This window comes from Cavia porcellus, unplaced genomic scaffold, assembly GCF_034190915.1.
Source record: "Cavia porcellus strain 051 isolate PalLab524CR breed Dunkin Hartley unplaced genomic scaffold, mCavPor4.1 scaffold_32, whole genome shotgun sequence".
Classification (NCBI taxonomy): Eukaryota; Metazoa; Chordata; class Mammalia; order Rodentia; family Caviidae; genus Cavia; species Cavia porcellus.
The window spans coordinates 28,480,343-28,497,622 of record NW_026947515.1 but is presented as its reverse complement, the minus strand read 5'-3'; the positions used below and the strand labels follow the sequence as shown (position 1 = coordinate 28,497,622).

The 17,280-nt window shown below is 55.2% G+C and overlaps 1 protein-coding gene across 2 annotated transcripts in view; it reads left to right on the top strand.

Annotated features, from left to right (window-relative positions):
• Tbc1d16 (TBC1 domain family member 16) overlaps positions 1 to 17,280 on the top strand; it is a 74,736-nt gene that overhangs the window by 15,628 nt on the left and 41,828 nt on the right. For both annotated transcript variants that reach the window (XM_005001427.4, XM_003464788.5), the window contains exons 2-3: positions 1,923 to 2,162; positions 3,873 to 4,470. In XM_005001427.4, coding sequence (XP_005001484.1) covers positions 1,985 to 2,162; positions 3,873 to 4,470 — 776 coding nt within the window. In that variant the 5' untranslated portion in view covers positions 1,923 to 1,984. The remainder of the gene's footprint in view (positions 1 to 1,922; positions 2,163 to 3,872; positions 4,471 to 17,280) is intronic.

Below are 17,280 nucleotides of genomic sequence, written 5' to 3'. Positions count from 1 at the left end.
TGTTTGTGAGAACCATCCAAGTGCGAACCTCTGATTTGCTCTCAGAGCTATTGCCCAGATCTGTGCTGTTTCTGACTTCCTTGGGTGCAAACTGGCTTTCAAACATCCTTATGGTTGGCTCCTTGTAAAGAAGGATAGGGTTTCTACCCAAGACTCTTCCAGATTACTTGATATGTACGCAGTAGTACACATGCTCCATGATTGATGATGAGGTCACATACAATAAATCCTTTTATTTGTGTGTGTGTGTGTGTGTGTGTGCACACGCGCGCGCGTGCAGGGTATCAGGAATCAAACTTAGGACCTTGCACTCACCAGGCTTTGTAAATTAAATATTTCCAGGCATGATAGTACATGTGTATAATCCCAGCACTCAGGAGGCTGAGGCAGGAAGATCATTGTGAGTTTATGGATAGCTTGAGCTACATAGTGATTTCAAGGCCAACCTGATGTAATGAGACCTTGTCTCCAAAAAAAATAATTAAAAAAAGAAAATATTGTAAATTCAGAGTGCATCTAGTCCACCTTACCTATCCAACATCAGCTACTGCCCAGCATCTTGAGAGAGTGTCCTGCCTGGGAAAAGACTGAAACTCAGAGTCTGAGTATATTCTGCTCTTGCAGTTCTGCAACATCAGCCATGGCAGGTCAAGTATTGGAAGTCGGGCTTACGTGTGCGTCCCCGGTTGCTGAATGCAGGACACTGACAAAACAGGAAGTTTCTTTTTTTTATTCGTCTTTTTCGGTACTAGGGATCGAACTCACGACTGCCTGCTTGCAAGGCAGGCGCTTATGCCGCTGAGCTAAATCCCCAGCCCCTAAAGCAGGAAGTTTCTGACCCAGCCCAGACCTCCGTGCATTTCCTCTTCTTTTTCCCTCACGTGCTGATCTGGACCCACTGAACTGATTTTGGCATCCACCACTGGGAGGATGGCAGCCTGCACTATGAAAGATCATTCCAGGGTATTTCCTGAAATTCTCCGGGAGACCAGACCTATCAGATCCAATCACTACCCCACCCCACCTGGAGCAGAGCAAAGCCCGTGCGGGCACCTTTTCCTCTGTACTCTCCTGAGTGATCAGATCTTCAGATTTCGCACGGCCTTTTGCCAGGCTGTGGGCTATCACACTTTTGTTTGAAAGTGACACTCTTTCTATGTTTGTTAGTTCCTCGGTTTTCTGTCTATGTGACCTGTCCATTTTCTTTATTAAGATTTTGGCTCTTTTTTGCAATGACTTCGTAGTAATTCTTCATATAGTCTCCATACTGATCCTCTTTCTTATATAAAGTATTCTGGGTACTGATTTTATTTCTAGTTTTGTGTGCATGTTTGTGCACGTGTGTGTGTGTGTGTGTGTGTGTGTGTGTGTGTGTGTGTGTGAATTGTATGGGTCTTTCAAACATTTGTGGCTCCATAGGCGTCAGGATGCCAGGGAAGACTCAGGGTAGGGAACTGGGTGTTGGGAAGGGTGAGAAGGAGGAGGAGGAGGGTGTAAGTCCAGGGAGAAAGAGCTTGCTGGTGCCAGTGAGAACCAGGAAGAGGAATCTTGGAAGCTTAATGAGATGGCTCCTTGGCAGTAGGGTCCCTCTGGCCCAGCGGTCTCAGAGGTGGAGACTGTTGCTGTTGGTAACGTCTGGAGACATTTTTAGTTATCCGTTGGGAAGGGAGTGGCCAGCACCACATGGAGGACTGAGCCCAGATGCCTCTCAGCACTCTGCAGCTCACAGGACAGCCTGGGAAGCAAAGCAGCCAGCCGAGGCAGAGGCACTCGTCCCGCTCACCGGGCTGCACTGGCGAGGCCTGTTCTGTGGTGAACACCCTGGGGTGTCTGCTGGTACAAGGCAGGGCATGGCTGTGGGGACGCTTGGTGTTTGTTCACGACCTTGTCATCCATGCATCTCCTCTCTCTCCCTCCCCCAGGCAAGTCGTGACGAGCCCTGCCTGGGCTGAAGAGTGCGGAGGATGGAAACACGCACCCAGCAATGTCTCTGGGCCGCCTGCTTCGCCGAGCCTCCTCCAAAGCCTCAGATTTCCTGACCCTCACCCCCAGTGGCACTGGTGGATCCCCCTCTGTCCTGGATGGAGAGATCATCTACTCTAAGAACAATGTCTGTGTGCACCCACCCGAGGGGCTGCAGGGCCTGGGGGAGCATCACCCAGGTGAGCCAAGGAGGAAAGACCCCAGAGTACAGAGCTGGGGAGGGGACAGCCTGAGCTAGAGGCCTGAGGAGGGGAGCCCCTGAGGATATTGCACAAAGGAGAGGAGACCCCAAGGTCAAAAGTCCAGGGAGGGGAGGCTGGTCAGCAGGAATTCCCCAGAAACCATAGGCCCTGTGTTTTTTCCCCTCACATATGAGATTTGGGGACCAGGAGCTTTGCAGGGTGAAGGTGATGAGAGGAACTTTCCAGGCTTTCTGTGGTGGGACTTTGTCATCTGCAGCCGTTCCAGGAACACTCATGGTTCCAGGACTGGCACACTCTTTCTTGTGCCTTTGCCAACTCCAGCACAGCCACAGAGAAGGACAGTGTCTTTTGTTTTTCATTTGACAGGGCCAGGCCGTGCTCTGAGCTGGGGTGCTAAAAGGCGCAACTCAAAGCACATAAAAAGGGAAACAGGTGTTTCGTTTTCCAGGATGAGTAGCTGTCACCACAGAATGGGCTCTGGGTGCCAGGGCCAGCTCACTGGAGCACAGAAGACCTCTGGTAGATGAGGATACAGCTGCTCAGAGAGGCTGAGCAGCTTCAGGATGCACAATGCCTTCTCCCCTGTGGCCTGTGGCTGCCCTGGGCCCAGGTACCTCCCTTCCCATGAACAGGAGACTGGAGTCCTGGACCCATGGAGGGGACCATAGCAGTCATTTGACCCTGTGTGGTCTCAGCCCAAGGAGAAACAAAAGGGCAGGCATTCTGGGTTCTGAGTTTGGGGACTGAGGACATCACCCAGGGAGTTCCATGGGGCATTCATGCTGCAATTCGGTGGACAGCCAGGGCCAGCATGGGTGGAGGTCTCAGGCTCTGGTCTGCCTCCCAGAAGCCAGGTGTGGGAAATCCAGCCTCACCTTCTGGCACTCTCATGTGCACTGGCTGACAGCCCCATGTGTCCTGTCCTCTCTGGGAAGCCAGAGAGGTACCAAGGAGATGCTGACTGGACCTGAAGTCCTAAAAGGTGTGGTCAAAGGTGCAGGCTTCTGCCGATGGGGCTCTGCATAGGGGTGTGGAGACATAGGGTGCCATAGCCCAGGGATTGAGATATTGTGAGGCACCCTTGGGACGCACCAGGAAATGGCACTTTCCCCCTAAAACCCAGTAACTCGCTGCCGGTGTTGGTGAACTTGGTCATCTCGGTCAGCAGTGGGTGTGTAACTCCAGTGCTCACAGCAGTCCCGGAACCTGGCACCTTCACCCACAACACTGCACTTGCTGGGGCTGTCTGGAAAGGCGTGTGCACTACCCCTCTTGGACCCAATCAAACCTCCAGCCCGATGTGCCCCTCCTGTGGGATGCTGGTTTCCAGAGGTTGCTGGGCTTCCCTACTGGCCTGACCTCACACAGAGATGAAGGCAACACAACAGGCAGGCAGGTGAGAGAGGAGACAGTCAGAGGCCTGAAACCTGGAGAGTGCTCCCTTGGGGAAGAGCACACCCCTTGGGGGGTGTGCTGCTCGGGCCACTACCCCAGAGCCGCCACAGAGCTGTGCTTGGAAAATGCCCATAGTGAGGGTCTGCACTGGACTCAGCCTGGACCCACTTAGCTCAAGGCCACTCTGCATGTGGCATCTGCATGGGGCGTCCTGTGCTGGGGTGACCTCTGTGGGAACAGTCTCTGGCAGCCTCCATGGTCTCTCTAACCTTGTCCTGCCACTCCCCGCAGGGTACCTGTGCTTGTACATGGAGAAGGATGAATTGCTGGGCACCACCCTCATCCTGGCGTGGGTCCCCAACACCCGCATCCAGCGGCAGGACGAGGAAGCCCTGCGCTACATCACCCCCGAGAGCTCCCCGGTTCGCAAGGCACCACGCCCTCGGCGCCACCGCATCCTAAGTACCGGTGTCCCCTGCCAGGCCTCCCCCGCGGAGCCGAGGCCCACATTGATCCCCAAAGACAAGGACATCCTGGTGGTGGGCCAGAGCGTCCAGGATGCTGTGCACATCAGCCCTTCACCCGAGGATGGGGAGAGGCTGGCCCAAGGCCCTGGGGTGGACAGTACCCTCTCTGCCTCGCAGCCTGCCCACAGTGACTCTGGGATCCTGTCTACAGTCAGTTTCCAGGATGAGACAGAGGAGGGCCGGGAGGCTCGGCCCGAGGCCGGGGAGGAGGAAGGCTCCCTGGAGCTGTCGGCAGATGGCGTGAGCAGGGACAGCTCCTTTGACTCAGACTCAGACGCCTTCTCCTCACCTTTTTGCCTGTCGCCCATCAGCGCGGCCCTGGTGGAGGGCAGCAGCTCCGCATTCCTGGAGAGCGAGGGCAGGTGAGTCCCCAGGTGGGGGTCCTGCAGCAGCACAGCAGCTGCCCACCTGCCTATGGGTCCTGCTGTTCCCGTGGGTGCCGCGGCCACACGATGAAAGCCAGGAGTTGGGGTGCCATCATTTGCTGCAAGGTCGATGGTGCAGGATGCACATCGGACCCAATGCCTGTCTCTCCTCTTCCCTCTGGGAGCCTCACCCTGGACTGGGCCACCCCTGCCTGATCTGCCTGGATCCTGGTTGGCACTCCTGGGGAGGCCTGGGATGTTGGTTCTCCCGTCAGCAAGCGCCTAAGAGGCCTAGTGGCCCCACAAGGCTTACAGTACTGGCTTGAGGTCATTTTTGCCTCAATGCTTAGTCCCTAGCTAGGCCCCATGCTCAGCCCTCCAGCCCATCAGCCACATGACCTGGTCGGTGGGGACTCCTGGCATCTGCCACTTAGAGCCAGGAAGTTGGCTGCATTCACCCAGTTTGGCCGCTGACGTGCATTACGAGGCACTGCAGTGCGTGGGCTCCCTGACGGTAGCCTTCACAGCTCAGGTTATGGGTTGCGGGCAGGAGTTCCTCCATACTTTGCAGTGGCTTCCCTGGACTTTGGAGTCCTAGGAGACCACTGAGTGGGGAGTGTGGTCACTGCATCCATCTCCTGGTGTCTCCAGGGCCTCACAGGAGGTGGCATGTGCCAGGGTGTGCAGACCCAGGCACTTGGGGAACCCAGTGTGGACGTGGGTGTTCCCGCCCTTTCTGGGCTCAAGGTGTGGTCCTGTACTCACTCAATTTAGTAAAAAGGGCAGTACCAGCAGACGCTGTTCGTCATGTGAACTCACGGCTAAGCCAGGTTTGTGCAGGGCAGCCACTAGGGCACTGGGCATCTCTGTGGCAGACTAGGGATTTGTATGGAGGGGGAAAGGGTGGCTTGGGAGAGGTTAGCGATTTGCTGGAGGTCACCAGGTAGGGTACAAGCCACGCCCAGATTTGGAGTCAGCTGGGTCCACCAGCCAGGCACCAGCGGCCTCTCAGGGCTGATGGAAGCCAGGTGGCAAAGGGCAGGGCTGAGAGACATACATGCTTTCCTCTCTGGCAGGAAGAGGTCCAAGATGGATTCTTTCCTGATTTTATGCCCTAATTAGACTGCTCCATTAAAGCCCAGGCTGAACCAGTAACGCTTGTCTCCTGTGTTTGAGAGCACAGATGAAGGAAGCAGTTCTCATAGTGGGGAGTCCAGGTCCTCATGGAGAGTCCCTGAGGCCTGAAGGTCCCTGAGCCCTGACAGGTTCCTGCCCAGGGGCTCCGTGGGGAAAGTCTTGCCCTCTCTGGGCCCAGCCAGGGTCCACTAGAGCGCCTCCTGGTGGTGCCTCACTGGTAGTGCGGTGGTCCCTGCAGTGGTTCCAGACACTCTTGGGGGCCCGGGCTGATTGGTAGGGGTCAGTGCCTGGCTTCTGTTCCTCTCCCCTCCCCAGAGAGGTGGTAGCTGAGTCTAATCCGGTCTTGGTCTCCGGGTTGAGGAGGGGGTGGCAGAACTGGAGTACAGGCTGGGTTGCTTGACTGTCTGCCTTGCAGCCCTACCCATCAGGGGCTCAAATCTGGCCATTCAGGAGCTGTGTGCTAATGGAGTCCTGGCACCCCTAGTTGGCATAGACCTGGGAGACTTCCTTCGCTTCTTGGGGCTTCTGTTTCCCTGCCATAATATGGGGTAATGCTACCCATTTTGTGGGATCATCGTGGGAAGCAATGTCCTCCATGGTAGTCCCCACCCTGGCTGCACCTGGGCTCTCCTCATGGAGTACCCAGCCCTGCTGCCCAGCTGACTGCGGTGCTTCCAGAGCAGTGACTCTCACCCAAGGCAGACTCAGCCCCCAGGGGATATGTGCGGCATGGGGAGATGAGTTTGTCACAGCAGACAGGGATGCTGTTGGCACCCTCCGTGGAGGTCACGACAGCTGCCAGCAGCTCTGGTAGCTGCTGGGGAGCCTCCCTCCTGCGGCCCCAGAGCTCCAGCCTTCGATCTGGGCTCACCAGCCAGCTAGAGTGTGAGATTCAGCCCTGCTGGGGCCCTTGGTCTGGATTTTCAAGACTAAGGTGGGGATGCTTTCCCTGCGCTGCGCTGTTCTCCTGCTGGGTCCTGGCTGTCACACCAGGCTATACACCTGGCTACAGCTGTGGGTGAACTTCAGCACTGGCAGATCTGCTTCAAACCCTGGCTTCACCTGTCCGGCTGTCTGATCTCGTGTGTACAGCAGCCCTCAGGTGTCTCCTGTTGCAGGAGGAATGGCCTGGAGGGTGGCCTGGAATCTTCTGCAGGTAGTGGGTATCAGGGTTGCATTCCAGGCTGGGCCACTCAGTCTGCAGGCCTGGCCCAGGAGCTGGGCAATGGCCACGTCCTCCTGTCCCTGCTCACACTCAGCTTCGTGGCTGCTGCTTACCCTTTTGCCTGTCCACCTTAGGGTTACCCTTGTCCCTCACACTCTGCCAGTGCAGTGGAGCAGGGCTGCCCTGGACTCGGTTGGTGCGTTAGACCATTTTCTGTTGCTCTAACACAATACCCGTGGCTGAGTACTGAGAAGGAAAACAGATTTTTTGGTTTTTTCTTTTTTAGCTTACAATTTTAAAAGCTAAAAGTCCAAGGTTGGATAATGGCATAGACTTGGCCTCTGGCGAGAGAGGGGAGCTCCACAGCAGACAGTATCTGGGGGGCCAGGCAGGAGGGGCTGAGCCGCCACCCGGAGCAGGAGCACAGGGAGGGGCCAGCTGTGGCATTTTGGTTTTGGTTTTGGTTTCTGTAATTTTGTGGCTTAAATCTAGACCTTTGCCTCTGGCTGTGTTTCCAGGCCCCCCCCCCGCCCCTTTTAATTTTTAATTTTGAGGCAGCTATGATTGGGACAGAACAAGCCTGTCTTCTCATCAGAAGTGACAGGTGTCAGGTGGTGACAAACCCATCCTGGTGACAGGCCGCTGAAGAGATATATGTGTATTTTTATGAAGACACTTATTTTAAAAGCAGATGCTGTGAGCCCTGGGATGGAGCCCCAGCACTAGAAGGGGGCGGGCTGATGTGGCAAAGAAGGCAGCCGGCCCTGGAACCTGCATTTTCCCCAGGCTGTGTCCCTGTGTCCCATGTGCTGCCTTAGTCGCCTGGAGGGCGGATGTTGCTCGCTGCTTCTGCCCCGCCCTCTGCCGCACACCTTTCCCAAGGCTGCGCTGGAAGGCTGAAAGGCTGATTGTTCTGAACCTCCAGGGCAGTTTTGAAAACTCCCGCCTCCTGGGCCTCACCCAGACCTACAAAACCAGAGTCGCGGGGTGGAGAGAGAACGTGTACTTTGAACTCTCCTAGGGCTTGGGGCGGTGGTGGCGAACGTACAGCACGAGTGCCACCGAGGGCACGCAGAGCCCACCCAGCCAGCACGCGAGTCAAGTAGCTCTAGCTTCTCCATGGCGGCAGAGCTTCCTCTGATGACTGCGCGACGTTGCCACTTTAAAGTAAATAAGTGGGGTTTTGTATTGCAGCTCGGACACTGGCTCTTTTAAGCTTCGCCATCCTGGGTTTAAGGCTGCTGCAGACTTGAGAACCCTCCCAGCGGAAGACCTGAAGGGGGCGGGGCCTCGTGGGCGGAGCGGGGAGGGGCATCAAGCTGAGATCTGCGGGGCTGGGCGCCGGTGGCAGGCGTGGCTCCGGGGACCACCCGGTGCCCCAATCCTCTGGAGTCCAGGTTTCCGGTTACCTGGACTCCACGGCTCCGCCCAAGGCAGCAGGACAGGGCAGGTCGGTCGGCGCACGGGCCCTCTCTAGTGGCAGAAGTGAAGAACTACAGGTGTGGGGAGAGGAAGACCGCCCCAGGGATGCGTCTCAGTTGGCAGGTAGTTCCCAGAAGGGTCCCCTGGAGTCTCCACGTTCGTGGGCTACCTATGTGCCTTCTGCCAAGCCCAGAGCTGCTTCCTGACACCCCAGCCCCAGCCTATGAACGACCTGGCCATCCACGACCAGAGGAGCGTTCTGGGCCCACTGGGGATGGTCACTGTGGACGCATCTCCTCCCAAAGCCCCTGCGGGTCCCCTGGGCCTGGCCTCTGGGTGCTATTAGTGCCTTCCTTACCCAGGGTCAGGGCTGGAGTGCAGAGGATCAGTGAGTCTGTATCCTCAGTCTCTGTCCAGTGCAGACAGCGTGGCACACAGAACCCCATGTGGCATGTGGGAACAAGCTGGTGAGCTGGGTGAACCGCAGACCCATGCTATATCCTAAATCCAGATGCTTCTCCTGGAACTCATCTAAGCAGGCACCCAAGTTACAGGAAGAAAAACTGAAAGCTGCATGGAGATGTTCATCATGGTGTTCTTTACAGCAGGCAGGAGTAACATCTTCAGCAAGAGAGCAGGCGGCGGGCTGACCAAGCCACATCTAGAGGAATTCTGGCTTCCAGCCCTTAGAGGACAGCTTCTGGGGTGCATTCAAGAGGAGAGGAGGCGCCATCTGCCTTCCCAGAGGGCCTGCAGCCCCCACAGCTCAAACATAGGCAGCACCAAAGGTGCATGCGAGCTGAGGCGAGGCAGGTGCACAGTACAGCGAGGCCGGGAGCCCAGGTCTGTGCGCCCAGCACAGCAGCGCTTGCTTCCTGTGGCTTGAGCACCCCTGAAGTGGAGCCAGCGCAGCTGAGCAGCCGAATGCTCGTGTTCACACAGTACCGGTTCGTATTCATTTTACGGGCACTTGCTGGACATTCAGATCAGGAGAAAGATATGCCAGTGTGGTAGCATAGTGCAGTGAGAAGGCTGGACTTGCAGGTTGGCCTCGAACTTGTAGCAATCCTCCTGCCTCAGCCTCCCAGTGCTGGGATTACAGGTGTGCACCATCACTCCTGACAGGAGACTTTTCTTAATTTTAGGCATTTCATTCTGTGGTTATACTACTATGAATTGTAGGATGAAAACTAATTTTTTTTTCTTGCTTTTTCCAGTCTTTGCACTGAGCTACATCCCCAGCCCCTTTTTAATTCTTCATTTTGAGGCAAGATGGCATCTTTTTTTTTTTTTTTTTTTTTTTTTTGCCAGTACCAGGGATCAAACTCACGACCGTGTGCTTGCAAGGCAGGCTTTTATGCCGCTGAGCCAAATCCCCGGCCCTGAGGCAAGATCTCATTAAACTGCTCATTTGCCTAGGCTAGTCTTGAACATCTGATCCTCCTGCCTCAGCCTTCCAGAGTGCTGGGATTCCAGGTGTATGCCGCCACACCTGGGGACTTTTGAAAACTGCTAGCCCTGCACTCTCAGCCTGCTGTCAGGCATATTTGCTGGGGTCCATGCTGATGACCTGCCACCCCCGTTCCCAGCGCCTGTCACCTGCGCCTCCCTGGGAAACGAGCACTGCCTCTTCTCTCCCGTGGATCTGCTGTCTATATTCTCAGTTCCAATCTCAAGGCTGCTGCCCCAGGGAAGGATGCTTTGGCTCTGCAGGAACCTGCGGCCTCACCTGTGGCGTGCAGCTCTCTCTGTGGCTGTAGGGTGTGTCCCCCCACCGCCTCACATGGCCCAGTCCCACCCCCCTACCTTGTGTGCACTGTCCCAGATCCTCCTGGAGGGGACATGTGTGCCTCTGCACCTGCTGCCTGGGGCCTTACCTGTGTGTGTGAGCCAGCACTATCTCCCTGCCTTCCACAACTGAAGATTTCACTGTGTGGGGCTTCTGTGCTGGCCATGCAGGGCAGTGGGTGGGCCCTGGAGCCAGGCTGGCCAGGGAGCATTGAAAGAGGCTTTGGGAGGACCTCAGCCTTGCAGAAGGTTCTGATCCATGGGAACAGTGGGCCAGGAACCTGTGCCAGGCAGCATAGGCTTGTCGCTGCTGGACCCAAGCCTCCCCAGTGGGGTGGGTGTGACTCAGTCTGTCCTATCCTTGGTCCCTCTCTCTCTGTGATGAGCAGGTGCTGGGGTGAGCAGACTCTCCCTGCCGTGGGGGAGGGGAGGGATGCGGCCAGGCCACATGAGGGGTGGTCAGGCCTCCGCTCTGCCATCCTTTCCCCCTGTGAAGAGGAGGGGGCAGCTGAGGGTGCAGGAAGGGAAGGAGGCTGGCCAGGCCCATCATGTGCGGCATGGGGTGAGGGACAGGGTGGCTGCTGCAGCCATGTGAGGACCAGGGATGAGCGGGTGGCACAGATGGGGGCTTCTCCACCGGCTGCTGCTAGCCTGGAGGAGAGACCAGCAGGTTGCAGAGACCTTGGCCATGAAATGCCAGAAAGTCAGTGAGAGAAGCACCCAGAGGACACATGTGCCCTGCCTGGCACTACACCCCCCAGCCCACGACATCCAGCCCCGTGCCCAGTGCCACCCGCTCCAGGCCCGGCGGCAGACTGTCTCGAAGGCTGGCAGCCCCTGAGGATCTGTTGTTTGGGTTTGTTTGTGCTTTTGCCACCGGGAGCTGAGATTTATTTCTTTAAAACATCCCGTCGCTCGACACCCTGCAATCTGTTCTATGTGGCGTTAGACGCATCTCATCTTCTGTTTCTGCAGCACTTGGCAGGCTCTGCGTGGTGTCTTTCTCCCTGGCCCAGGCCTGTGGAGGAGGCCGTGCCCAGCTGCTCCCTGGACCTGGCCACAGTCTCGCCCGGGTCTCACTCTGGGCTGGGAAGCCTGGCGGTCTCCCAAACTCAGGCAGGCAGCCCTTTCCGGCTCGCTGGCTGTCCCCGGCTCCAGGCTCATTAGCAGGGGAAGAAGCCATCAGCTCCTAGAGCCCTGGGTCACCCCTGGGGAATTTGGGATTGGTCTCCACCATGTCAGCCCTGGACGTGTGACTCTGGGCAGCTGTGAGGCTGACACAGGGTCTGGACACCCTGCTGTGAACCCAAGCCCACCTGAAGCCCCTCCATCTCCACCTCTGTGAAAGGGGGCCGCTGTGTGGGTGGAGGTGGGGAGCTCACATGCCGCCGTGTGTGAGGCCTCAGGCAGCGTGCACAGATAGCAGTCCTCACCACAGCGGTAAACTAGGTGGTGCCTGCCAGCCTGCCACCCTTGTCCTATGTGCTTCCCCTGGGTATGCTGGGGCAGCTGTAACCGAGGACCACATACCAGTGGCTTAAAACAACAGAAACGTGGCTTCTTCCAGCCTGGAGACCAGAAGCCCAAAACTGAGATCTAGGAACAGTCTTTCCTGTCTCTGTCAGGTGCTGTGGCTGCAGGAGTTCCCTTGGCTTTTGGCCCCATCCTCACATGGCCTCACCCTCGAATCTGTCCTCTCCTCTTAAGCACACTTGTCACTGGGTTGGTGCATCTCATCAAAGCTCCATTATACCACAAAGACCCGATGTCTATAAAAGCCTATGGCAGGAGGTTCTGGGTGACCACAGGCTTTGGCCACCTGAATTGTCTGTCACATGTTGTGGGGACTGATGCAAGGCCAGCACTGTTGTCCTTTTTTTGAGATGGTGAGGGCAGAATTCAAGTGACTTGCACACAGTCACGGCTCACTGAATCAAGGGTGGAGACAGCACCTCTGAAGTTAAAAGCAAAAAGCCAAATACTAAAGTGAGGACATTTAAATACTAAAATGAGTGACAGCTGAAGCTCAGCTGTCACTCACTTTCTGGGTCCTCAGGAGTAGAAGTCTCTATAAGGAGTGACGCCCTAGAGTAGTATGTTCATTTTAGAAATTTGTGGAAAGGCAAAGATGTCTGTGATCTCTATCCCTCCTAACGTTGCTGTTCCCACTTGGGTTATTTTTCTTCCTGGCTTGTCCAAGTTGAAAACTATAACCGTCTACCCCTAGGATCGGTGACGGGCCAGAGGGCTTGTAGAAAAAAAATTTGTTTTTCTTTACAAACTAAACAGCCTTTGCTGCCCTTTCTCAGATCCACCCCTGTATTGTGAAATCTGCCACCCAAAATATGGAAATAGGCTTGGCTGTGTTCCATCAGAACTTTACCATGGTTACTGAAATTCTTATTTCATACAATTTTTATGCATCGTGAAACATTCTTTTGATTTTTTTCAACACTTAAAAATGTTCAGTGCTATTCTTCACACAGAAACAGGCCCATGAATGTTTGTGTGTTTATGATAGTTTTATTCATAAATGTCGCAAGTTGGAAGCAACCAACGTGCCATTCAGCAAACAAATGGATAGGAAAACTGTGGTATACCCCTGCAAGGGGATATTGTTTATCCATAAAAAGGAATGAACTAGCCAGCCAGGAAAGATGGAGAAGCCTTTCATGTATATCGCTAAGTGAAAGAAGCCAGCCAGGAAAGTGTCCATGTAGTGCGATTCCAGCTGTGGAACATTCTAGAAAGGCCCAAACCATGGAGACATGGTGACAGGAAAAAGATGAGCAGCAGCCAGAGGTTCTGCGGAGAAAGGGTGAGCGGGCGGCACAGGATATGGCGGCGGAAGTGAGTGTGGCACTGTGGTGGTGTATACACGCTAGGCACCAGCAGACAGATAGTGGTGTTTACTATAGTTCACTAAGTAACTATAGATGCCCCGTAAGACAGCAGGCACTGTTTACTCCAGACTCCCTGCAGTGATATCCTCCACAAAGCCACTGCACACAGGAGCAAGGCTGGCGTGACCTGCGGGTCCCTGAGGTCCCGGGCACTGTCTGCGTACGTCCTGTGCATATAGTTATGCGTGGCTGCATCTGCTCCATGCCACATCATGATGTAGAGGGCAGGGCACACTCATACCACCCTGGGGTGGTCATCCCGGCGCCTTGTCCCCACCTCTGACCCCCAGCAGCCACGTCCATGTGCACTGCTGCAGGGGTTCTGTATAAGTGGAATCACAAACTGCAGAACCCCTGAGGTAGCTTTTTTTCTGTTTACTGTAATCCTGTTAAGATCCACCCAAGACGCGGTGACATGTGTGAGACTTCTTCCACCGCTGGGATGCATCCCCTGTCATGGGTGGACCTTATGTCCACCACCAGCAACCCCCCAAGGATACGGATTGTACCTAGTTTGGGGCTGTTACAGGTAAAGCTGGTGGGAGCGTTCGTGTGCTGCTTTGTGTCTGGGAGGAAGCCTTCATCTCTCTGGGATAACTTCCCAAGAATGCAACTGCTGGGTCCTATGGTGCTGCTTGTTTGGTTACTTAAAAAAATATATATCTAGGCATTGTGGCAAATGCCTATAGTCCCAGCACTCTTGGAAGTTGAGGCAGGAAAATCACAAGTGAACCTGGGTAACTTTGTGATTTAGCCAGACTGTGTCTAAAGATATAAAAAATAACTGGGAATGTAGCTCAGTGGGAAGACCCTGGGTCCAATCTCCAGTACCCAAACAAACAAAGGAACAAACAAACATTGCCTGTTTTCATGAGTGATCCAATTCTCTGAACCCTTACCACCATTTGATGGTGTAACATTTTGTTTTGTTTTGTTTTGGTTTGGTTTGGTTTGGTTTGGTTTTAGATATAGGGTCTCACTATGTAGTTCATGTTGGCCTCGAACTCACTGTGTAGCCCAGACTGGCCTCAGACTTGTGGTGATCCTTCTGCTTCAGCCTCCCGAGTGCTGGAACGACAGGCATGCACCACCATGCCTGGTTCATTTTGTTTTGTTCTGAGATGGAGTCTTAAGATGTTACCCAAGCTGACCGATGAGGAACTCAGAAAATGCAAGAATCCTCCTGCCTCAGCCTCCTGAGTATTTGGGACCACAGATACACAGCCTGGCTCGAGTGTTCTTTTTCTTGTTTCCTGTTGTCAGTCTCATAGGTGTGGAGTCAGGTCTTTCTGTGGTGTAACTTGCATTTGAAGATCTCTGATGCCGAGTAACTTAGTGTGTTCGTACACCAACTGTTCATACAGAAACGTTCATGTTCTGATGGCTTTTGTCTGTTTTATTTTTGATGTTGAGTTCGGAGGGTTTTTAATATATTCTAGCAGCTAGTCTTCTGTGGAATATATGATTTGCAGATATTTCAGCCAGACTCTCATTGCCTTTTCATCCTCAGGGTCTTCCACAAAGCAAAGAACCCTTCATTTTGTTGACATCCAACATATCCAGCTTTTGAGATCCTAGCCCTATGCCCTAAGGGTATCCTGGTGTCTTCCTAAATGTCTTACAGTTGTGTGCCTACAGTTATGTTTGGGACACGTTTGGAGTTAAGGTGGGGATACGATATGAGGTGTTTTCCCTTGGGTCCTGTGGTCTGGCACTCTTTGTTTGAAAAGGCCTCCACAGATCACTTGTGCACCTGTGTGCAAATTCAGAGATATCTGTGTGGTTCTCATAGCCACCTCTGTAAAGTAAAAAGAAGCAGGTAAACAAATTGCAGTGACTATCCAGGGTACCTACAGTAGCATCACTGCGTCCCATACTCGATACGAGATGTCCATGAGGGGGCCCTTACCTTCTTGGTATAGCATCTGTGTGTACGTGGACCCGGATTCCCCTGAGGGTGGCTTGCCCACGTCAGGGCTGAGGTGGTGAGCATCCAGGGCCCCTGTGTAGGCTGACCCTAGTATGTAGGCGGGGCCCCCATACTGTTCTCTGGCCAGCCCTTCTGTGTAGACCTTCTCTCTTGCTTTATCTTGCGTGGCTGGGGGCTGCTGGTAGCAAAGGTTCCAGTCTCATGCTAGGTTTCCTGCAGCCTGACCCCTGTGAGGAGAATTCCAGAAGTTGCTGACAGGTGTCACCCATGGGAGTCAGACTCGAGATGCCCTGCGGAGCCCCTGCCTTTGGCAGGTTGGACTTGAAGGCACGCTGTTGTTGACTGCCCACTGGACACCTCCAGGTGTTTGAAAGCTGACCCCTTCCTATGAAAGTTGCTGGGACCAGGAGAGAATACATGATCCATGCTTCCGAGCCTGCCTGAGGGAAGGAAGTTCCAGCCCCTGGAGAGCAGCCCACGCTCATGGTAGAAGGGCCACCCAAGGCCAGCCTGTCCCCTGACAGCAGCCTGGCAGGCAGCGACTCCTACACAGAGATGGGGACACTCAGGGGCAGAGCCGCTCCAGGGCACAGCTGCCGGGGGAGCAGGCTGGGCCTCCTGCTACCCCCACTCCTTCACGCCCAGCTCTTGCATCAGCAGCTCTGCTGGCCCCCCGGGACTGGAAGCCCATGAGAGCTTCCGAGAGAGACCCGAGCGTGAGGTCACAGACACCCTGAGGCAGTGACGTGGCAGGTTTCCCGGGGCATCATGGGAGCTCACGCTGCTCCTCGGGGAGCCAGCCTGGCTGTCGCAATGTAACCCTATGCCTGATGCAACTCTACTGAAAGGAGGGAAGGCGTGGGCAGGTGGCGTTTGTCCTGTGGTGGAATTGTCCCCATCCCATTGTTTGTCTTCATAGCAAAGTACACAGACTGGCTGTTTTCACATGGGGTTCCAGCCTGCCCAGCTGAGATCCCCAGAGCACGTGGGCTGCAGAGGCAGGGGGCAAGGGGCCCCTGGTGGCTCCTTCCGTCTGTATCCAGGAGGAGCGCCCTCACTTCAGGGAAGTCTGTTGAGGGAACCTGAAAATGTGGGTTCCCTGACTGTGGTTTCCTGGCCACACCTGTCACAGCTCCCTGATCCGTGGCAGGGATGGGGCTGGCCAGTGGCCTGGAGCAAATCTCTGGCCTTCTTAGGTATTGGTGATGATGCAGGTGGTCCCTACGTAGACCCAGAGCCCCCGGGCTGCATCCCCACCCTGTCCCGGAAGTTAGGACCTTCCTTGTCTCAGTTTCTCCTCCATCATCTGCACAATGGACCTGGTACCAGCACCTCGCCCTGACATTGCCCCGAGGAGGGGCTCCCAACACAGGTCCTGGGATCAGCCTGGGCTGTCACATCTCAGGGCTCTCGTGTGGCTCCTATGTTTGTCTTGGCACTGCCCACCTTTAGGTCCTCAGGAGAAGGGGACTTGAAACTGGATGCCCTAGTGCTATTTCTGTCCTATTCTGATTGATGGTGTCCAAAATGGGGTGCAGACCGGAGGGGCTCGAGCTAGAGAACACACAGGAGAGAGGCCCTGGGGTGGGTAGGGTGACAGGAGAGTGGGAGGTTGAACATGGAATGCTCTAGAAGCGGAGAAAGTTTCAAATTTTGTAGGTCACAGGAGGAGACGGCTAAATGTACAGGGACCCCTTTGAAGGGGCAGGTGGGAAGCAAGGCCTTCCCAGGGCTGCGATGCAGGCAGAGGCCTCGAGGCCAGGACAGACATGCGAGGGCGGGCTTCAGGATCTGGCTCACTGTGTAAATATTTAAACACAGGGAAGATTATTTTTGGTAGCTTCATCTCTTTCCAAGGCTGGCTGCTGGGACCAGTGTCAAGTGACACCCCAACCCCCAGTGTCCACGGTTCCTATGGCCACTGCTTGATTTAGGTTACAGTTCTCCTCTGGGGAGGTGTGGAGAGGGGGACCTCCGTGTCCCCTTCGTGGTGAGAATGTGATAAACATGGGTCCCGCTTCCATGAGTCTCCCTGCTGGGAGATTAAAGGGACAATTCCACGAGCCGTCAAGAACAGCAGTGAGTTGGAGGGTCAGAACTGAGGACTCTGGAAGGCCACCTGCTCCATCAGGCCCCCAGGGCTGGAAGGGCTTGTTACTGTGCCACAGGGCTGGCAGGGAGCCTGCAGAGAGGCAGCGGTGGAGGTGGGGACAGACCTGGCACAGGGTGCTCAGAGTCGGACGAGGGTGGTCGCCAGGCTCTGACACCCACTTTGGCTGCCGGTGGTGCCCTGTGACCAGGAGGGGCGGATGCTGTTGCTGGGACGCTGTCACGTGGTGGTGGCACCTCAGCCTGGTGGGAAGCTCTGGGTGCCCAGCAGATGGCAGGCTTCTCACAAATCTGCAGGGGCCAGGGCTTGCTGGGCCTCCTCCCGCCCCTGGCTCTTGCTCTACAGTGCTGGC